General features: G+C 36.8%; 1 protein-coding gene across 5 annotated transcripts in view; it reads left to right on the forward strand.

The window, feature by feature from the left end:
* LOC138696396 (calcium uptake protein 3, mitochondrial-like) overlaps nucleotides 1–24,630 on the forward strand; it is a 1,041,982-nt gene that overhangs the window by 496,689 nt on the left and 520,663 nt on the right. For all 5 annotated transcript variants that reach the window (XM_069821301.1, XM_069821303.1, XM_069821305.1 and 2 more), the window contains exon 2: nucleotides 13,366–13,469. In XM_069821301.1, coding sequence (XP_069677402.1) covers nucleotides 13,366–13,469 — 104 coding nt within the window. The remainder of the gene's footprint in view (nucleotides 1–13,365; nucleotides 13,470–24,630) is intronic.

Consider the following 24,630-nt stretch of genomic DNA (forward strand, 5'->3'; position numbering starts at 1 on the left):
TTTCTGTAATTTAAAAATATATAATAATGATTTCTGACCATTTCTGTTCTGCCATCTACCATCAACTTTAAAATTATTCTATCATGCTGATACATAATGTCTAATAGTATTCGGTAAATAATAACTTGAGATAAGAGGTAATACCACAGTTTAGTATATACAGTCACGAAGCTCAATACGTAGGGAATATGCATCCATAGATAGTTGCTAATCACTAGAATCGCTACTATCGCCTAATCACAGACAATGCGAAATAGTACCGGCACAGTCTATTGTTCTTAGTAATCCTCAACAACTCAAGCTTCGTGACTGTATAGACTAGACTGTGGTAATATTGTGATAAATAAATAATACCTTGAGATAAGAGGTAATACTGTGATAACTATAGTAATAGTGGTTGAGGTAACAGTACCAAGATGATGATGATGATGATAATAATAATAATAATAATAATAATAATAATAATAATAATAATAATAATAATAACACTGAAATATCCTTCCTAGGATAAAAGAAAACAGCGACATATTCATTTCTACACTGAGATATGCCTGATATCATTAAGTTTTTCATTATAATTTCGCTATTGATCTTTAATTTTCTTCACATTTGGTTTTTTATTTCGCCATACTTTTGTATAACATGGTTAATTGTTATAAACTTCTTTCTATTAGTAACATTCACGTGAAGTTTTGAAGTATAAAATCTTCACATTTATCCAGAAGTAGAGACGTTTTATGTAAAAATTAAAGTAAATTGCAGTGAAAGTAACAAATAACACAAAATTCTTCTTTTTTCTTCTTTTTTCTATCTGCAACTTTGGTACAATTCCCGTTCTGCGATTATATAAGGAATTAGTGAGTCCATCTTCGTTGTGGTCGTCCTATGTCTCTGTATCCACGGGCAGTATAGTGGAGTTTCTGAGGAGGTAGACAATTTGTTGTTAAATGCACGTCGCGCTAAATTAAATTTGTAGAATGTTCACAAAGAAAAAAGTTACATTTCTATTATAATTTCGAATTTATTGAAAGAGTACATGAATACCAATTTAAAGTGTAAGATTGATGATGGACAAACCAACGAATGAGTGAATGAATGAATGAAGTCATAAATGTGTAAGCGAATGATCACGCGGGGGGAAATACTGAGTGGAAAGTGAGTCGGTGAATTAGTGGGTGAATTACTAAATGATTTGATGAGTGAATGTATCACTGAATGAATAAGTCAATTATGGAGTGAATGAACTCCTGAGTAAGTGTATGAGTAATTGAATGAGTGGATGTGTGAATAAATGGATGATTTAGTAAGTTAATAAATTTATGGTTCAATAAAATTACTGTGTGGATGAACGTAAAAGGATCAGTGAATTACTAAGCGAATGAGTGAATGATATGTACGAAGTGAGTGAACTCACGAATGATTGAGTTTGTGAATTTATTGAGTGAATTCCTATGTAAATAAGTGGGTGAATAGATAAGCAAACTAATAAAAAAGAGGTTAGGAAAAGACCATCCGATTGATACTCAAGGGAACATGGAAGTGATTGAATATTGTGTGCGAGCTCTGAGTCAGATGGTTACTTATCTCATTCCGCAATTCATCTTCCCATTCTAGGAGAAGATTGAAGTACTGTAAAATATTCACATAAATGTTTCAGAGGAGAAACCTATCCGAAGGTATTGGACATAAAATGTTGTCGAGTTGTGAGACATGACCCTCCGAATATGTGAGAAATGCGACGACAGATTGTGTTCGGCATTAAACCGCGCAGACTTAAAAAATCTGAAGGTGTAGGGGCGTAAAACGAGCGCATTACAGAGTTGTAACGCCGTAAAAGGAGCGAGATGATAGCTTCACTTTGTATACAGAGCGCGAGACCGCCCAGGCAGAATCGACCATTAGCACTGCTGACATCTAGTTGGGAAAAATGTACTACAGGAAACTAAATTTTCTAGGCTCGTTATCGGTGTAAAGCATTATTAGCTCTCATGGGAATAGAAGCTAATAGAGATAAATTTTTAATTTCCATGTCATCGGTTCGTGTGTAGCCTATCTATCCTCCAGAAAATACGAGAAGATAAAAATTAAGAAATGAAAGAGAGAAATTGAAATAAATATGTATGTTTATTCAATAGCAATTAATACAAAGGTTACTTGGGGAATATGAATGACAATGAACTAATGGCAATACAGATAAAGAAGCCGAAATCTTTTATAAAAACTCCTCCATATTATGTCCTATTATTTGATAATAATAAATAATAATAATGATTTATTTTAGCTGGCAGAGTTAAGGCCGTAAGGCCTTCTCTTCCACTCAACCAGCAGAAAGTGTATATACATATGCATGAACTTACAAAGAATTCAACAATTTGATTTAGATGAAAGTTACATGTATACACGAGTTATTTACGAATTAAACAACAAAATACTATGAACTATTAATTAAACACTGAAATAAACTGTGTAGCAGAATTAAACTAAAATACATAGAACGTTAATATATTTCAAATGATATTAGATAATAGAAAGATATTATTATTATTTGGTCACTAATTTCTTAGAACCTACTCGAAACCCAACTCCTGTCCCATTCCAGTATCTGTCAACTGGCTGACAAGCTGATGACTCACTGACTGGTGTAACTGATAACTCAGTAATGATCTGATTGATTTGATTACTTACAACTGACCTGACAACAACTTACACTAACCAGTCTGAAAACTCACAGACTGACTAGATCGAAAACCACTGACTAATCGGACTGAAAACTCACACACTGCCTGACTTGACTAACAACTACTGCCCGACTTGACTGACAACTACTGCTTCACCAGATTGAAAACTCACAGACTGACTTGACAAGAACTTACAGACTGACTAGACCGAAAACCACTGAATAACCAGAACTGAAAACTCACAGATTGAGATGATTGACAATTACAAACTCATCTTATACAGACTGATCCGACTAAAAACTCACAGACTGTCCTGGCTCGTAACTCAGAGACTGACCTGACTGATAACTCAGGAGCTGATCTGACAGGTAACTCAGAGACTGACCTGACTGATAACTCAGGAGCTGACCTGACAGATAACTCAGAGACTGACCTGACTGATAACTCAGGAGCTGACCTGACAGGTAACTCAGAGACTGACCTGACTGATAACTCAGGAGCTGATCTGACAGGTAACTCAGAGACTGACCTGACTGATAACTCATGAGCTGACCTGACAGGTAACTCAGAGACTGGCCTGACTGATAACTCAGGAGCTGACCTGACAGGTAACTCAGAGACTGACCTGACTGATAACTCAGGAGCTGACCTGACAGGTAACTCAGAGACTGACCTGACTGATAACTCAGGAGCTGACCTGACAGGTAACTCAGAGACTGACCTGACTGATAACTCAGGAGCTGACCTGACAGGTAACTCAGAGACTGACCTGACTGATAACTCAGGAGCTGACCTGACAGGTAACTCAGAGACTGGCCTGACTGATAACTCAGGAGCTGACCTGACAGGTAACTCAGAGACTGACCTGACTGATAACTCAGGAGCTGACCTGACCGTTAACTCAGAGATTGACCTGACTGGTAAGTCACAGACTGACCTGACCGGTAACTCAGAGACTGACCTGACAGGTAACTCACAGACTGTTAAACCAGAAATAAGTAAAATAAAAATATTTATTCAATCACTAAAAACAACTCTAAAGCGAATTAATAAAAAAAAAACCTGCAGTAACTAAAGTGGTAACTCACAGACTGACCTGATTAGCAACTCATAAATTGACTTTACTGACAGCTCGTACATTAACTAAAAAGTATTTAAAATTTATAACTGTTCAGTAGTTCATTATTTTTCAGTGGTTTACATCTTACATGCTTTTTATCTTAAAAGCCATTGTTTCAGACTTAGTATCTCAAATTGTTTAATTACCCATACACACACATATGCACACACTGTTCCTACTTTTTCTAGCTTATATGCAGCTGTTTAAAATTTATTCTCGGAGTTGATAAATCCAGTCTGGTCATCCGCAAATAATATTGTATTTAAAATGTTATACTTTAATTTGAAATTATTAGATACAAATTTCTGCCAGTTGTTAATAGCATCGTCAATACTGTCAATAGAATTAAATATTGAAAAGAGCGGGACTTAGAGGTAATCGCTGTTTTACCCCTTTGTTTGCCTTTACTATAGTATTGCTCCTTGTTAGTCCTTTGTCTGTACTCTATTATAATAGTTCCATAAAGTTTTTGGGTTATTGTTATTATGTGACTATAAAATCCATTCAAGTTCGATTCGAATTTCACATGGTCTTAAGTCTTGTGCTGTGCTTACCACAAGATTAGGGACATACGTATGAAGTGTTACTTGAGAACGTCAGCAAAACTGTTGTGGAACGAAGAACGTTAAGGAATAGTGTGTAGATCGAAGTAGAGTAATGGTAGTGGTAGTTGTAGTAGTAGTATTAGTAGTAGTAGTAGTAGTAGTAGTAGTAGTAGTAGTAGTAGTAGTAGTAGTAGTAATAATAATAATAATAATAATAATAATAATAATAATAATTTTGGGAGTGACACATGTCAGTACTCGTCTGTATAATGTTTCCTTCGTTGTTTTACACGCTGTATTTTGTTCGTTGTGTGGGTGTATTGTATACCTGAAGGCTACTCGCTAGGTGAATATATATCGACCTATCGCGTGATTTATAACCGAAGCGGCTTGAAAGGACAGTGGGCCCAACTGCTTATGCTCTGTCTACATGGACATCGAGGAGTGCGATAAGGTTCGACGTGATGTATGTAATTGTGTGGGCACAGTCGTTCCAATGCAAACTTGTCTAATAAAACAACCATCTCCATTCCATTTCACATTCAAATCGAAGCGATTGAATATGTAATTGAGGATAACACAGAATATCGGCTCTCAAATACGACTTATTCCTTCCCTGAAACAAAACTTGTCGAATCACGAAGATATCTAGAAACAAACCTGCGCATTCAAAATAAACAAACTTTTCCTGTCTATACGCTTGAAGTTCTCACGCCATCACTTCAATTGCCGAGAACATTCACATACTTAAAAATTGTAAATTGCTATAGCTTTAATTCCATCACTGATTTTTCTATGTTAAATATTTAAGACGGTTTCGTATCCTGGTAACAAATTGCAGTTAAAAATGCGTTGCGCTAATGAGACGATGGGTTATCAATTCTAAGATTTCAATAATGCTCATAAAATGAACTTGAAATAAATTTTCTTGTCAGATTTCGTATCCTAGCAATCACTACAGTGCATAATAATTAATATTTATTTTCATATTCGTATTTATTATCGTTATACGGCTTTCAGGTAGCGGTTTCCCTCACAGTTCTGCATACGGTCAATCACATATCCTAATATATTTCTCCTATCATCTGTATCTCCCCATATCTTCCACTTACATAAAGTTAAACCCTATTTCTGTCTATTTCTTCCTACATCCTTTCTGATGTACAATATTTTAAACTCTTTACCTTCTTTATTTTCCCTCAATTCCAATCCCGAATACTATGCAATAATGTATACCTTTCTCTTATGTAGAAACATTCTCGCCTATATCTATCATCCATCTCTACTACTATCATTGTCATCTTTCATTAGCCTACTGTTATCCCTAATTTTCTGTTTATCTTAAAAACCTTTTTATCTCTGACTAGTATTCACTAATTTTTCTATTTTCTCATCTATATTATCGTATTATATTATTTGTCTCATTTATTGTTCCATTGTTCTAATGTTTGTAATACATCCTTGGTATTACTTGTTCAATTCACTTAATACTTTTTCACTTTATTACATAACTTTTACGGTTCACTCTCTCTACTTGCACTCACTTTCTACCTCCTCACTTACCATATTCTTCCTCTCTCAATTACAATCAACCCTAAATATTATTTACTTACTATCTCCAACTCTTATTAGCCTCACTACCTTTATTGCTTTTCTTCTCACTGTTTTATTCAATTCATCTTCTCATTAACACTTCACTACTTATTCCTCTATATTATTCACAGTTCCACTTCACTAATTGATCTAATCCTCACATTTTTGACCGCATCTAATACCACAGACTGTCAGATTTCTCCTCTAGTTCACTTATTACACTTCACACGCGTTTGTTTGCACTTCCTTGTTTCTTTAACTATCACAAAACTCGCAGAACTTTTATACAAGTTTCCTCTAGTTTTTCGCACATCTTTAGTACCCTATCAATATCTCCCACGGTTGCTGACCATCTGCGCTCTCGTTGTCTGTTATATTCGCGACTTCTTTCTTCTTCTTACACTCGAACTTGCACTCCCAAAGACTCCTTTAAGTGTACTTCTCATTGTCTGCTAACTTGGTAAAATTTTGCTTGGTGTTCCGTTTTTTGCTTCCTGGTATAATAATTAATATAGATTGCTTTCACACAAAGAATTGACTCTAAGGAATAATTATTCCGTGTCTGTGGCTGAATACTGGCCCACTGGTCTTCCATACAAGCGGTCCAAGTACGAATTCTAATAGTTATTGAATTTGTAGTGAGAAAATCAGATGTTGCAGAGGGTTTTGTCGGTGTACTGCCATGTCTCTCTTTCATTCCACTTATGCTGTCCTCCTCATTTCATCTATCATATGCAATAGTTGTTGTAATAGGGGTCTCCGATGCTGATATAGGATATCAGGGCTTGGGAGTCCGGCCTCTGTTGTTTTATCAGATATTTGTCTGGGGATGGGACTTGACTCTGTCAGAGCTCAGTGAGGATGGTCCCCTGTCAGCATCGGTCACGAGTGCTTGCCAGGCCACCTATCGGACTGAATCGATCATCGCAAGGGGATAATTTTCTGCCCAAGGGTAGGTTTTTCACTGGAAACAAAGAATTCTTCAATCTTAAATTTTTTCTGCCATCCTCTTCGTTTCCTCAAACAATCCAAATATCTTAATGTTGTCTATCATGTGATATCGTCTTCTGCCCCGGACTTCTTTCCGGTTCACTATTCCTTACAGTGCATCCTTCAGAAGGAAGTTTATTCTTAGACAATGGCCCATCCGATTTCTTTTTCCCTTCCTGATCAATTTTAGTATTATTCTTTCTTCACCCAATCTTTCTATCACGGCTTCATTTCTTATTTTGTCTGTTTCACAAGCCCCATTCTTCTCCGTATCCACATTTCAAATATTTCGAACCGTTTTTCTTCACTTCGCCATAATGTCTATGTTTCTGCCCTATACAATATCAAACTCCATACAAAGCACTTCACTAGTAACTTCTCTAATTATTTTTTTCAGAGCCCGCAGAAGATGTTGCTTTTCCTATTAAAAGGTGTCTTTGCCATTGCCATTCTTATTTTAAATTCTTGATAGCATTGTTGTTGTTTAGTCAACTGTCCGAAGACAGGATTAGTCTGAACCTCACAAGTGATACGAACAAGGCACCTCTCGTAAGACACTAAACCAGGAGATAATGAGTAGAATGACCAGTTCCTTTCCTCCTCCATTGCATACATCGCCGACTAGCTACATATTACACTAATCAGATTTCAGATGTATAAAAACAATGGTTCTTCCTCTGACATATACCGTCAAGTGAGGTAACATACTGCCTGATGATAGATGTACAGTCTTAGAAAAAACGTTTTGCCGCACAAATACTTTTAAATTACCCAGAAAGGAGACAGTGCGCATGATCAGAGGATGAGCGACCTGGTTCACAAGAGAACTAGTTGAGGTAATAAAATTAGTTTTGTTTCGTTGCAGTCTGATCATGCGCACTGCCTCCTTCCTGGGATTTATAAAGTATCTGCGCGACAAAACTTTTTTCTAATACTGTACATACATACATACATACATACATACATACATACATACATACATACATACATACATACATACATACATACTCAATCAGAGGGAGGCAGTAGCATTGAAACCCGTTAATTAAAAAATAATATTCTAGTCTATACGCTGTCATGTGTAACATTACCGGATAAATTGACTCGTAAATGTTAAATATGAACAAAATACGTCCCATAGTTTAGAAGAAGTCGTTTTATACACACTGAACTACTTTTCGATATCACAGAGAATCTCCTGCGGAACCGCATTGCTTTCTCTTTATACATATCTCGTATAGTATGTAAATTGTGCGAAACTAAGACTAAAACTGAAACCCAATCTGTCAGCGGCGACGTTAAGCAGGTACGTATATATCAAGGCGAATTCTGCGACATTGCGATGAGCCACGCTGCAGGGCGAGGGGCGTGCACCGCGACACTGGACTGCTGCATTAATTGTTTAAATGGCTCTGACACGCGAAGCGCGAGGATGAGAGAGATCGTCCGGCGCTCACGGCGACGGCAGCACCGCCGCTTATCAATTACACGTCACGCGAAGCGGATACACGCGCCTGCGCTGTGCGGCTTCACGACAGAGCAGTGGTAGACTACGCACACCTTACTACAAATATAAGAAAAACAACGTAAATGAATTAGAATCACAAGAAACCATCATCATAATCAGCACCACCACCACTACCATCATCAACATCATCATCACTTTCGATTAGGCCAGTGTAATAATTAATTACATTTTTATTCCTATAGAGCAGGCATGTCAGAAATGAGAGACTCAATGTGCAGTTTTGTGCGGGATCGCCGCTCTGTGCGGACTGCGTTGCTCTTCCCAGTTCTTAGCTGGAGGGGTGTACAATAATCTATTCTGCGCTTCTAGTGTTGGATTAAATAGGCATTTGGACATTATACACACACTTAGCAGAAGAAAAATAACTCAGTTATTATCAGTGTCTATATTTGACAATTGTAATACAAGAAACATTAGGCTTACTCAGTTATACTTCATAAAGCAGTGGTTTGTAAAGTTTAATTTATTAACATGATTTTTATGTAGTATTTGAAGAAAAAAAAATATTGCAGTAATTTCGAAACAACAAAAACGAACAAGCATTTCATTTTACGTAATAGGTACTAATTATTTTAAAGTAATAGACCCTACTCTTTCATTGTTCGTCAAGCATTATTATTTATTGGGACCATTGGTACATAAATATTGAAGAAAATATTATACTCCCAATTAATTACATGCAGTAGGACATTGTGGAGTTTTTACACTGAAATCATTTCCTTGCTGTATGTCAATATAAATTAACATTGATATTAATAAAGTATATAAATTAAGCGTAGAATTTAAATTCACATAGGCTATAGTTTATTTGGAAAACGTTGAGAGCAAGTAACGACAAGTTGGGAGTGTTACTGAAAGAAATTAAAAGTGTGGTTCACAAGCTGTGAAGGGACGATATTCTATTTGTGTCAGGTTTAAAGATTTATTAATGTAAGTATATTAGCATAATATAGTGACGTGAGATGGAAAATTTGCCATGATATATTTTCCAGAAAATTTTTCCGCTCCTTACAACCTCAAGAGCCTCACATGTATTCCTCAATATATTCTCATTACTTACCAGCTTATGAAATGGAAGTCGTAAGTCGTCTAATCTTTGATGGCTGTGTTAGTACAGATTCCAAAACAACGCCATTGTCAAGTTCGTTTTGTCGTGAGAGTACTGATTAAGGAAAAAGCGCAGGCGAATATATTTTGAGAACTCTACTAATCTGATCTAAACTGTCACAAGACTATTACCTCGACATGGTCTGATGAAAACCTTTCATTTTAAAATAATTATTGTTGGCTGAGGAAAACATTATAACAATTACGTTATATGATTCGTAATTTCTCTTCTTCGTTATATCTGTGGACTCCTCACTTTATTTTTCATAACGCATTCACAGTCACAGCTCAATGAGTACCCGTACTGATATGTGTTACTGAAAATCTAATCTGCTAATGCAAGTACTGTATAGCCCTGACGCGTTCCCCTCCAAGCCGATTCACTCCCTCATAGGGGAATAGGAAGTGCACATAGCACAGAGACAACTGCACAATGTGCGCGATTGCACAATGTGCAGGATTTTGACATGCCTGCTATAGAGGTATCTACATAGTTTCATCCTGTTTCCTTATTTTCCTCCCTAGAGGTCGTAATTGTGTCCATTCTTATTTGAAATGTATCTAGGCAGGAAGTTTGGCCTTGCATGCGTATTTTCACTCAACCCCCACTCTTGTCTCAACCCTATCAAAAAATACACATCAGTGCAAAGTATTATTAGTTGTCTGTCTATTATTACTCTTAGTACAGGGCTTGGTTCACGTGCATGCTCTTTTGTCATTCGCTTTTATGAAAGAAAGGAAAGTAGTAAATCTAGTCTCCATCGCAAGATCTTTTAAAGTACGGCAATCTGACCGAACATAGAGTTACCACAGTCTAGTATATACGGTCACGAAGCTTGAGTTGTGAGGGTGCTAGGAACAATAGACTGTGCCGGTACTATTTCCCATTGTCTGTAATGAGGCGATATTAGCGATCCTAGTGGTTAGCAACTATCTATATACTATATTTACTAGGTATTGAGCTTCGTGACTATATACTAGACTGTGGAGTTACTTAGGCTCTCGTGCATCGAGCGCCATGAAATATTTTAGGTGACCTGTGAATGCAGTAAAGCCTTCTCGTGGAGAAGTCAGCGCTTTCACTCCCATAGCTCAGCGCTGTGACTTCCACGTTCTTCTATTTGGTACGATATTTAGCCTTTAATGTCCCCTGCATTGTATTCCGTCTTGCTTCGTTCTAGCTTAGTGGCAGACCAGAATAATTTATTCCTTCATACATCAGATCAGATCAGATCAGACTTGAGTCCTCTTACATCAACTGGGAGAAAGAAAGAAAGAAAGAAAGAAAGAAAGAAAGAAAGAAAGAAAGAAAGAAAGAAAGAAAGAAGAAAGAAAGAAAGAAAGAAAGAAAGAAAGAAAGAAAGAAAGAAAGAAAGAAAAGGGAATATGAGTTTATGAGTCCTACTTGTTAACATTTTCGGTCTAGGAAATGACATTGGTCTTATAAGTACCCATGCCCGTTGTACAAGACTGTACTATTGGGAAAATAATTGCACAATATAGTTATATAATTCACCTTCAATCGGTTATTTAATGATACTGTATCAAGTATGAATTTACCTGGCATCGGTGAGATTTGTAATAGCGAAATGGTATTTAGCGAGACGAGATCCAATATTTGCAGTAAGATGACCTGACATTCCACTTATGGTTGGGGGAAACCTTGGAAAAAACACGGTCAGATAATCGAACAAACAATAATTCGAACTCATGCCCAAGCGCAAACAAGAATCCCGATCCCCATTCATTATTCCCAGAGTAATCCTATGGTCTAGTTGGTTATATTATGAAAATATACCCTTGTCTCTGCCTCTATAGCAACAGAGACTTCACAAAACTAGTGTTCTTTTCTAGGCAGAAAAAGCTCTTTAGGATACAATATGTAACCATTGCTTGCTTTATAGGAAGCAAGACTGGACAAGCACTCGAGTTGAAATGTTAAAAAATGAAAGTGAGTCAATTTCAATATAGCAGAACTATAGAGGCATAATCCTGAAATATTCTCGATGATGGTGATAAAGATGATGATGATGATGATGATGATGATGATGATGATGATGAACATGGAGAAGAAGATTAAGATTAAGTTGATCATGGAAGTAATTCAGGGTTCCGCAGCTACTTTTCGACCCAGTTGTAAATTAAGGTTTTCATATATAATTGGCGTACAATGTATGTAAAGGGCTTTAAAAAGTTATTTTAGTTTGTATTCTAAAGTTTTAGTTAAATATGAAGTGTTGTTAATGTTATTTTATTTAGTGTATTTATTTTCTGCTCCGTTCTTCATAAGTTATGGTATTAATTTTTTTTTTAAGTTTGTTAGTATCATCAATTCCTTTTCAAAACAAAAATGTGGTGAATTGTTATGTCATTAATTATACATCGGACTCCACTGTAAGACAGTAAAAATGTTAACTTCTTCTCGAATCTGCTTACAACACAAACGTTACTTATTATTTCTAGACAAAAATTAAGGAAGTATCTTCTTGAAGACATAATGGTGGTTCCAGAGCAAAAACTTTATATTTTATGAAATGGTATTGCAGGGTATACATATAAGTACCACAAATATAAAGTGACAGATGACAGTACATTTGCAGCAATATTGCGGGAAAAGCCTGTCTTTTTTAGTGCTAAAACTATGGAACACTATATGTGGTATTTGTGCTAAATACTTGAATGTAAACTCTATGTAAAGTGGAGGGATATTGAAAGAAAATGTTGTTAAAAACAACCTTAAATTCATAAATTGATTTATTGAATGTGAACGAAGGCCATTATTCATTTAAACTTCCTCCATACGAATATTATCAAATACGGTAACACAAAAGAGAGATTCTAGCGACAATCCACGAAAACTTTCGTTCTTTCTGTCTTTCACGTGATCTTCCCGAGTCTTGAATATTTAGTAGGCAAAGATATATTATCAAAGCGTTACCACAGTCTAGTATATACAATCACGAAGCTTGAGGTGATTTTTTGCATTTCTCGCGGTGCAATGCTCCAAGCGGTTAGCAACTGAGAGCATTAGAAACAATAGACTGTGCGATAGTAGCGATCCTAGTGGCTAGCAACTAAAGTTCAACTGTCATTGGATACATATTCATTACGTATTGAGCTTCGTGACTGTATGTACTAGACTGGCGTTACTATGCTCATCATGCTATCATCATGCATTTAATAAGTAATGGCAACAATGACGTAAATAAATGCTCCTAGCCGTGACTATAGGAATCTTGTAGTATGTAACAGAGCAGCGATTATTTCATAAACCTGCAATATTGAAAGCTTTGAAGTAATCATATTTTGTAAATACTGTCACTATTTCTGATTTGTAGTAAGTAATACAGTCCTAAAAATTGTTCAGTAGCTACAAACAAAGGTGCTTCATAAAATCCAAGTTGCAAGAGGAAAAAGTGAAACTCAGAGCTTTAGGGCATTACAAGAAGCTTATGGGAGAGAAGTCCTACCATACCGAACTACTGCAGGATGGGTGGAAGCGAGGCATTTGCTTTCAATCAGAGTTGACATCCAAAGAGCTTCAATTCAATCAGTGACAGAGAGATTCAGAAATTATGCTGCGGATGGAGTCCGCAATCTTCCAAGGATTTGGCAACTTATTGTTGGCATGGGAGGGGGCTATATTTTAATTATATAATGTGTAAATTAACCTAAATAAATTCATTGTGAAACAGTAACTATGTTGCCATTACTTGTCGAATGGCCTAGTGTTAGCTTTTATTGATTTATTTTATAGTATTAATATGTTTGATGGCTCTACAGTGTATTTTCTTTATGTTGCAGCCATCCTTCAACGCCAGTCCGTGAAGACGGGTCAGTTGCTGGTACAGAGCGTCGCGACGTGTCTATTTCTGTGTATGGATAGCTGTGGTCTGCTGTACGGATCGGTGAGTAAACTCATAAGTGGCCGCTCATTGCCCGATTCTGTGAATGATAACACTTCTCCACGTTGTATCGAGACTAGTAGTAAACGATAATTCTTTATTTAATATCGCTTTTCAACTACAAAATATAATAACAGAGGATTAGAGAGAGATACGGGGATAACTGAGCTATAGTATAGAAAATAACGTACAAACCGAAGCACTCGAAGAAAACCTACGCCTAAGCCGCTTATACCACAAGTGTGTCAATGTCGAAAAAGCTTTCATTTATTGATTCTTGTAATTTTTATAGGTGATCTAATAATTACTGCCATGAACGTTACAACTTGTTCCAAGGTGGACAATTTTTACGAGCGATAAATATTCAAAGCACATCTTCTGTTTTAAGAAAAAGACTAGAAGTCTTTCCAGGAAAATTTATCGAGCAACTGTTCCTTGCCCCATATAATTTAGTTACTCTGTAGAAATATAACTACACCAAACTCTCGATTGATTCTCAGATATTTCTATAGGAAGAAAAATTTTCGTAGAACTGGTGAGAACACTTGGTAGGTTTATTAAAATAGAAAAGGCTTCACTATTTGAGGAAAGCACCATTGCAAAGTGATTATCAGAATATACAGAGTCTTTCATAAGTAACGAGTCTATCGAAAAATCAACTATTTTGGATCATTTTTTGAAATGATGTTCATCCTCACGAGAAAGAACCCTTCTCGGTGACGTACACCCGATTTGGAAACAAACAACCCCTCCCCCCGCTGCCAGAGGAAGCTACTTATCCATATGTAATGTGCATTTGATGTCAACTTAAAATGACCTGGAGCATGGCCTTCTATACGCCAAGGACTTAAAATGACCTGAAACATGACCTTCTATGCACCAAGAAGAATGGCACATGGCCATGCCTATACACATTTTTGTGATAGACTGGAATGATAAAATGCCACGCAGCCGTTTAACGTCATTGCAGAAGAGAAAAACTGCTGCCTAGTTTGAAGTTGGAAACAATGTCGCTCAAATTAAGCGCTTATTCCGTAGACGAATTGTTTCCAGGTAGATGGATCGGTCGCACAGGCCCAATCCGTTGGCCTCCGCGATCACCTGATTTGACTCTCCTGAACTTCTTTTTCTGGGGAATTCATCAAGGATCGTATCTACGCGACTAAGCCAAGCACCATTCCTGAATTAGTGGAACGAATTGAACACACGATACAAATGGTTACTCCTGACATGCTCACCAGAGTCCATGAAGAGCTGATACGTCTCTTACATTTGTGCATCCAGCAGAACGGAAGACATTTTGAAAATTGTACGCCATAATTTGTCAACAATTGAAACTGTTTTTACATTTATGTGTTTTATTTTTTTATTTTTATCTTATTGGGTTATTTTACTACGCTGTATCAACATCTCAGGTTATTTAGCGTCTGAATGAAATGAAGGTGATAATGCTGGTGAAATGAGTCCGGGGTCCAGCACCGAAAGTTACGCAGCATTTGCTCGTATTGGGTTCAGGGAAAACCCCGGATAAACCTCAACCAGGTAACTTGCCCCGACCGGGATTCGAACCCGGGCCACCTGGATTCGCTGCCAGACATTATGTGTTTTAATAAAGGTTTAAAACACTAACAATTCTTTCCTTTAATAGCTCTGGCGGCGGGGGGAGGGGGTGTCTGTTTACTAATCGACTGTACGGCACCGGGAAGGATTCTTTCTCGTGAGGATGAACAACATCATTTCAAAAAATTATGCAAAATAGTTAATTTTTCGATAGATTCGTTACATATGAAAGACCCTGTATTAAAGGTAAAGTTATCCCTTACACAGACTATGGAGGTAGCGAAAGGTTAGGGCTTCCATCTTTGTAGACAATTGACGTTAGTAACAGTAGTGATGACAGTCCTACGTTTTTGCTGCTTTATCAGCAAGAAGTCGTGGTATTCATTTCTGTTAGAGATTGAGTCGATCCTACGGCCACAGTGCAGCCGGATGGATTAGGTCGACAGGGAAAGCCCATGATCTCATCTGGGATTGAACTCAGCTTTGCAGTGTACCGCCTTAATCACTACGCTACGCTAGACTAATGAAACCGGGCTGAAATGATAATTTCTAGAAATTAGAGCTGAAGATGGTACGTACCAAGTCTCAGAATGTGTATGCAGAGTTCATTTAGTGCTATAAATGATTTTTGAGTGTTGCTATTGTAACGAAAGGTCACCGCTTTTGACAGCTATTTTCTAAACATCTACATGGGCTATCTGAAAAATAATTTCCTTTCTTTTATGGCGTTCTAAGTTTAACGCCATTTTCGCAGGAACGTAGTGTGACTTAGTACGCAGTCAGCTGCTTTCGAGAGAAAGTCGTATCGCCTTTAGTTACTTCACAGCGATGCGATCGTTCAAAATGTGTGCTGCGACTGAAAATCCCGTCAGTTTAGAGGATGTTCAGCAATAAGATTTGTCCCAGCAAAAATAAATAAATAAAGCTGTTGAAATCCATCGTAAACTTTGGAGACGGAGAGATAAAAACTCAGTGAATGTGGAGGTGCTGACAAACTTTCTCTCGCAACAAACCCTTGGTGACTGTCTTTGGGACAGAAAAGGAGTATTGCTGGTGGATTTCATGTAACGAGGCATCATAATCAATGCAGAGGTGTTTTATCACACAGTAAAGAAAATAAGAAGGACCATTAATCGTTTATACATAGCTGAAACCACAGGCGGCGAAATTCTACAACGAAGGTAGGCTATTCCAAAACTTGTGAAACACTACGACAAAATGTCTCAATTTCGCTGGAGAGTATATTGAAAGTTTTTTAATTTTGTAGTTTCAAGTTGTGTAGGCCTATAATAAAGTGTCTGAAGTACTTTTTGACGACTTAACGTAAATTACTTTCCGGATAACCTCCGTACTTTGCATAGAAGAATGATTTGTCCGTAAATTATTTTCAGTTCAGCGTAAGGATTGCTTCTTGAAATGTAACACAAAATCTCATTTTAAAGGACTAACATTAGGAACGCATGCATACATACATACATACATACATACATACATACATACATACATACATACATACATACATACATACATACATACATACATACATACATACATACATACATACATACATACATACATACATACATACATACATACATACATACATACATACATACACCGTAAAATTTGTAAATGAAGTCAAGTAGATTATTTTACTTTTTCTGTTTATAAAAATCTCTTTTTGTGTGCATTCTGGAAAACAAAAATTCATATTTTCTGTGTTTAGCAAATGATTTCATTTAAACGTGTCTTTTAAATGATATTTCAAGAAAATGAACTGTAAACTGTAATGTTATTCGTAATGAATATCAATTCCAACTGAATTATGCAATGTGTATAAGTATGAAAATGTATATGTTACTTTGTGCTACTTATTTTTATGATTGTCCAAGATCATCGATGTCCTCATGCTTTGACTTTACGTCCATATAAATCGTTTTTTTTTTTTTAACTGGGGTGCTTTAAAGTAACTAAGGTTACATTTGTAACGTATCTTGGAGTGACAAAAGCAGGCTACTTTCATAAACCAAAGATAAATAGGAAATTCCTTCGTGCAAACCCAAAACAAAATGTAACCTTGTTCCGCCTGTCTACCGCTGTACCTTCGTTACTATTTGGCGGCCTTTTTTTCCGTATTTTATCGCTTCGCAAATATTCGCTATGCTAATATGAGAGTAGCATTCCTTCAGACTAACGCTCCGTGTAATTTATGGAAATGACGATCGCAATGCGTGTCTGTTGGTTTTTTATTTATTCACAGGAGAGGAATTGGGGTGAGGATTCGGATATACAAGAACGTTTTCAACAGTGATTTTTATCGTCTCTCTCGGAAATTATAATTCACTTAGTTACTCGAATAATAATTTAGCTTTTGCAAGCGGACAGATGTGGTTAGCCGTAGCCAATTCCTACATTTGCGTCTTCTTTATCTATACGTGCATTATTCACATTTGGAGGGTTATGTTCAAGAATGTAATACAGAATAGTTTAGATTAGATTAGATTAGATTAGATTTATTTATTTAACCTGGTAGAGATAAGGCCGTCAGGCCTTCTCTGCCCCTCTAGAGTGTGTGTGTATATATATATATAGGCCTATGTATACATACACCGTGTCTCGCTTAGTGGGATCGAGAAATAAGTGATAATTTCAAGTGTAAATAATGATTTATTAGCATAACTTTTTACATAACTTGATGTAAAAACTCTCAGAGTTTCGGAGAATGCTGAATGCAACTCGATGTGTGCGCCTTTGAGTTGCCTTGCAGACATAAACGACGGTATTCAACCTCCCGCCAATTGTTCTGTGGCATTTGTGGAGACACTAGCGCAGCTGCATTTGTGATGCGTTGTCTCAGTTCCTCCAAAATGTTAGCTCTGCCTCTTTGGTACACAGCATCCTTCACAAAGCCTCAGAAAAAAAGTCCAAGGGGGTCAGATCGGATGACCTGATTGACTAGGCAAAGGGTCCTCGTCTTCCGATCCACCTATCCATGTACGACGAACACGGCGTTGTACTCGCGTAACATATTTTTCTTCTGCTAGCCATAGCACACACTGAACTTTCTGTTGTGGTATCCACATGTTGACCATGGCGTGTTCTCATACAAAATGGCGCCAGGCTTCTTTGAGCAACAAACAAATGAAAGTTACGCATGAAATTGTATTCAGACTTTGTTGCGTAAACTTGGACAGTTTCTCTATATTGTCAGATGTAAATCTCAACGATATCTGTATCTGGTTTTAAGTGGTGAGCATTTATTTCTCGTTCTCTCTAAGCGGGACAGTTGTCTTCTCTATTCATCCATTGATCGAGCTCCAAATCTATTGCTATCGTATCTTCTATCAAGCCTTCCTTGGACGATTCTTTTTCCCTTCTCTCCTATAACTACACATTATATCTTATTAACATATTTCGGACTGTGGTCAGTGGTTGGGTGTAGCTTGACTTACGAGGATCGGACTCATGACGGGTCCATAGAGTAGCAATCATGAACTTGAAGCTGATAGGCGGGTTATCCTGCTTTAGCCCTGCAAGTTAAGGCCCCATCCTTGTATGAGACCTTCATCTCCACTATCCAAAACCTCACACCCTTACAACCTGTATCGACATCGGAAATCCGTACCATTCCCAAGACTTCACTGCGTCCTTTCTTTTAACTATTTCAATTAGGGGTATGTGAAGAGTGTTGGTGGAATGGAAGAGAAAAACGAGAGCACTTCGATAAGGAAAAAAACATATACAAGACTGCTTGTTCCAGCGAGTCTTTCTCCTCAATTTTGTCACTTTCTTTCGTAATAATCTACTTAACAAATGACTATGAACGTATGGTACACTCGGTATACCAGTGAATGTAGATATGCAAGCACAGACATGAAATATCACGCAAATAACTCAAGAGTTGTTACAACTAGAATGGCTGTCACTGCGATGCGATTGGTTGCCTCGTGAAACAAAATGGCAGCGGTGACATTCCAAGTGGTGGAGATATGTCCGTCGCGGCATGGTATCCCGGCTACTTAAGATTTCCTTCGCAATTATAAATATGAATGCTCATTATAGTTATACACTTGAAGATTGTTAGTATCTTGACGGACGAGTCGGTAGCACGCTTCTTTATAATAAATTCATAGTTACTTAAATGAAAGATACTTTGAAAACTGAAACGCAGTGGATGCTGCGAACACGTCTTCCTTACAATCTTTCAACTTTGTTCATGACTTGACATCACTGTTTTATTTTTGGTAGGCCTATACATCTCCATCTCATAGTATCGTCATAATTATTACTTAGTTGTATTTATGTAACTTGATAGGTTATCTTTTATTTTTATAATTCTTACTGTAAATGTACGAAGACCGGCAAATCTAAGAATTTACCGATATAACCTAACATTTACCATTATAAAATCGCGAAATATCTTATTAGATGTAGGTCTATACATTTTGAACTTTTACCAAGAGATGTTGGTAAATCTTAGGATTTACCGATCAGCTATGGTAAAATCGTATTAATTTAATAAAAACATCTTTAGTAAGATTTGCCGTTGTTCGCACTTTCACATATCTATTTCCGATTCATCTTTTTATTGTTGTTGTTATTTAAAAACATAAATAAAAATCACGTCAGCAATAACTGAAATAATTTGTATTTATATTAAATTGAAGTTATTCAAATATTCTTACATTCCAATGTGATTACAATAAACAATATTCCATATTAAAAATGTGAAAAATATTATAGTTTTAACCACTGTGTGTTATAGTATTCCATACAAAAATTAACAAAACCTTTACATCTGCTCAAACAGCTTAGGTCTAGAAAGAAAGTAAAACACACATTATGAACGTTAATTCTTGTTACAACAAGGGTGGCTGTTACGGCATTTAGAATTACACAACATGTAAGATAATTTGCACAACCAGTTTATGTTGAACACTTTTTGAACCCTTGTCCTCCAACGAAAGAATGTTTGCCAACTATTTTCCGTACACTAATTTCTTCTTTACCTACTTCTTCGATGCTGATAAAGTTTTCTTTGCACAATGTAAATTGGTTCCTAGTGTACAATGACTTCAGTTTGCCAGCTTTGGTACCAAGTTGATAAAACTCATCTTAAATATAATATTTGATCACTGCTATTATTGATTTTGCATCAATTTTTGCCTGGTTTACATCCGGTACTTTGATTCCCACATTCTGTTCAACTGAAAGTTTTGGAATTTTGTTACAAGTGGCTGCTTTCATTTTCTTCTCTTGCATTTCAAGACCTTCTTTGGTAGCCTCTCGCAACCGTTTCATTTTTATCGCCCCTCAAACATGTCTGAATCTGCACAATGGAGGCGGGATTCTTCGTTCTGGATTCTTCGATCTAGCTTTTACCAGCTGGCATCGGTAAATCCTGAGATTTACCAACATTTCTTGGTAAAATTTCAAAATGTATGCATCTAATAAGACATTTTGGGGTATATACGAGTAGACATGGTACTTATTGACAAAGAGCCCTGGCATTTTAAATAATTTTTCTTCTAGTGCACCATTTTAACAGCTGCAATAAGGTTGGAATGAGCGAATTTCTTGTTGATATTACCGACATTATATAAATCATCATCATCATCATCATCATCATCGTCCACACCTGTGGAGTAACGGTTAGCGCGTCTGGCCGCGAAACCAGGTGGCCCGGGTTCGATTCCCGGCCGGGACAAGTTACCTGGTTGAGGTTTTTTCCGGGGTTTTCCCTCAACCCAATATGAGCAAATGCTGGGTAACTTTCGGTGCTGGACCCCGGACTCATTTCACCGGCAGTTTCACCTTCATCTCATTCAGACGCTAAATAACCTGAGATGTTGATAAAGCATCGTAAAATAACCTACTAAAATAAAAAAAATCATCATCATCCTCATCTACCATAGACTACTGCTGCTACTACTACTACTACTATTACTACTACTACTACTACTACTACTACTACTACTACTACTACTACTACTGCTAGTAGTACTGGATCTTTTCAACCCATTTCGCCAGCGATCTTGAGAATTTAGAATAAACACTATAAATTTATAACTGGCGAGCCTTTCTGACTGTCGGCATGGTGCAAGACAACAGCTCGAGATAACGCAGGACAAATACTAGATAAGGTGTTGCCCTTCGAGCTACCGATCTCCTGAAAGTGAAATTAGCACACTGCTATACCTGCGGCCTGTTCGATGAGCCACTGTGACTTCTATGGAAACTTTATAACTCACTGCATATTTTCAAGAACTTGCATAATATTCTACACTTTTCAGGATTCTAAGAAACTAAGAGTTCAGTTATATAATGTTGTAGTTTGTGACGAAATGTAGAGTTCCATATTTTTGTGATTTCGTAATAAGCTTTACGGTTTTCATTTTTCTTTTGTTTATTTAATTAACCATCTAACAGTCTTATATTCATTTAGTTTAGTTAGTAATTGTTTAGTTATTACCTACACACTTCTAAAACGTTTTAATACTTCTATATAGGGTATAAAAAATATATGTTACAAGACTCGGTGGTAGGTAGATGGGTACCATGTGATCATATTTTGTTAATAAACCCATGTCCAGAAACGCTTTGTGTACGTGTTAGCGTTTCTGAAATGTGGGGGAGGACGTAGGCAGTAAGGATCACAAAAGCTAGGAAAGAAGTAAAGAAACAATTGAAATTGAAATTGCACCCATGTCCAGAGGCCCTTTGTTTACGCATTAGAGCCTCCGGAGCGGAAGGGGATGACTTTTTTTTTAAAGATGTTTTATTAAAGGTACCAGGTCTCTTGGACCCTTGCCTTGGGGATGACTGTAGGTAAACGAATCATCAGACTCCGCGATGTGGTTCCAGCATGATGGGCTCCAGCACACTTCGATCATGAGGTACGTGGCCACTTGAATGACACCTTTGGCAACAGATGGATTGGACGTGGAGGCCCAATAGCCTGGCCCCCTCGCTTACCTGGCCTGACACCTTGGATTTCTTTTTCTGGGGGTACATGAAAACCCTGGTATATGTGACACCTGTAGAAACACAACAAAATCTTGTGGAACGAATTCCAGTAGCGGCTGGAGTTCGAGATATGCCGGGAATCTTTCCAAGAGTTCGACATGACATAACCAGCCAATGCCCTAATGTATCGAAGTTGGTGGCAGTCATTTGGAGCACATTCTATAGATGATAAAAATGCTGTTTATTTACGTTGTCCTCCACATTTCAGAGACGCTAGCACGTAATCAAAGCATTGCTGGACATAGGTTTATTAACAAAATATGATCACATGGTACCCATCTACCTACCACCGAGCCTTGTAACATATATTTTTTACACCCTATATATTTGTTGCCTAATTATCAACTAAATATATCTTATTACCTAGTCATCAACTGAAAACATATAGGCCTATATTTGCTTCTTAGTTACCAACTGAACATTTCTATTGTATAATAATGTTTGGTTACCAACTCAACACTTTTGTATATTTATTGCTTAGTTACAACATTTACCCTTCCATAGTTTTATTAGTTAGTTATCATGTGTACTTTCCTATACTTATGTAGCTTAGTTACGAACTGATGCTTCTTGTCATTCATCTGGAGATATTATTAAGTTCAAAACGTTTTAAGATCTAAAAGAATGGTTAATTCTTGGCTATTTTGTGTCCCTTCTCATTAACTAATAGTATTATGTAGCACTTCATAACCGAAATTCTTTTAATGGCCTTGCTGACAACAAGGAAGTCTGATTCGATCCTATCTGGAAGGATTAGATTTCAATTTATGGTTACTTGAATTCTATGTGTGTATGCATACTTATTTTGGATCGGTAGGAGTTGGTATTCTCCTGTCATTCAATTGTTTACTTGGATTACTCCTTTTATTTGTCTTGTATTCTGAATAACGGCCGTTTCTAGGTCACTATAAGCGTCAGACTCCATTCTGCAAGCAGAAACGCACGTACTCTGAACAATGATAAAGCGGAAGTTACTATTTCAGGGCCACAATGAAATCGAGCGAAAAAATAACGGTAGGACCTAAATATAAATAATCTTTTTTATGTAATTTTAGTCATTGAAGCCTATGAAACTAGGACGGTTTAATAGCTGACCCTTTACCTAATAAAGGTACTCTTTTAATAAGTTATATAGCCGTCGACGTAGCATAGTCGGAGAGAGTCTGCCTTCTGATCCGGAGCTTCGCTCGGGCGTAGGTTCGATTCCCTCTTGGGCTGATTACCTGGTTGGATTTATTCCGATTTTTCTCAATCGCAAGGTAATATCAAGTAATTTATTGCGAATTCTTGGCCTTAACTCACCAAATACCATCTTGCTATCACCAATTACATCGATGCTAAATAGCTTAGTAGTTGATATAGCATCGTTAAATAACCAACTAAAATAAATAAAATAAGCTATGTTTTCATTTTTATGATACATGGTCAATGTTTTCACTTCAGAATATAGCCTACTTAAGTTAGTATAGAATACGTTCAAGTACTATACGATTTATAAGATACTCCACCAATTCTCTTCACTTCACTCTTATTTTTCCTCTCATTGCATACTATTACTGTATATCTCATCATATCACACACAAATACAGTATCGTGTATGATTTTCGCTGATGGCGGATGGAGATGTCCAGATAACAGTCATATAACTTTTTTTCTCTCTGTCAAACGCTTATAACTAGGAACCGTATTCTGTCCCAGGGCGTACGGAGTTAAGATTAGTTGTTCATAGACTATACTGGTGTGACTTCACGTTTCGCGCGCGACACAGGTACTATTAGGGAACATTTGCATGTAGTTTGTGTGCAATTGACGTTCTATTCATGATTCAAAACATGAATGGATAAATCTCACCCTCGGCTCTCTTCACTGCGCATGCGCGGTCTTTTGCAAGGTATGTGACAAGGTTAGTGGTTAGTTGAGGGGACATCCAAGTGATGTGACGCCGAAGAATATATGAAAAGATTTCATTGATTGAAGATCTTCTTAGATATCCCCTTAACTAACCCACTAACCTTGTCACATACCTTGTAAAAGACCGCACATGCGCAGTGAAGAGAGCCGAGGGTGAGATTTATCCATTCATTTCAAAACCAGACCCCGCAGACTATACACAATGCATTCTATTGATAAAGAATAACACTACGATGATCTTTCCTACAATTAAAATTATTTATTCATCTATTTAAGTGATTTATTTTTACTGACAGAGTTAAGGTCTTAAGACTTTCTCTTCCACTCAATCAGTATAAAACTACGTAGCAAATATTATAAATAACAGCAATACAGAAAACAGTGTGGAATAATAATAATAATAATAATAATAATAATAATAATAATAATAATAATAAGGTAATAATCGTAATAATAGTAAGAGCAAAATGCAGATGTGTTTAGGTAGGCTACAAGTAAGTCTAGAGTAAAACAAATGCAAATATAAATAATAAGGCAATCTTGTCCAAAGGAATGATTAACTTAATGAAGGCAAATGATAACAGTATTACAATTAAAAATCATATTCTAAAAGAAGTAATGTTTGAAGAAAATCATATTATTCTAAAGACGAAAAGCAGTTTTTTGA

The sequence above is a fragment of the Periplaneta americana genome, chromosome 3 (genome assembly GCF_040183065.1).
Source record: "Periplaneta americana isolate PAMFEO1 chromosome 3, P.americana_PAMFEO1_priV1, whole genome shotgun sequence".
Lineage (NCBI taxonomy): Eukaryota > Metazoa > Arthropoda > Insecta > Blattodea > Blattidae > Periplaneta > Periplaneta americana.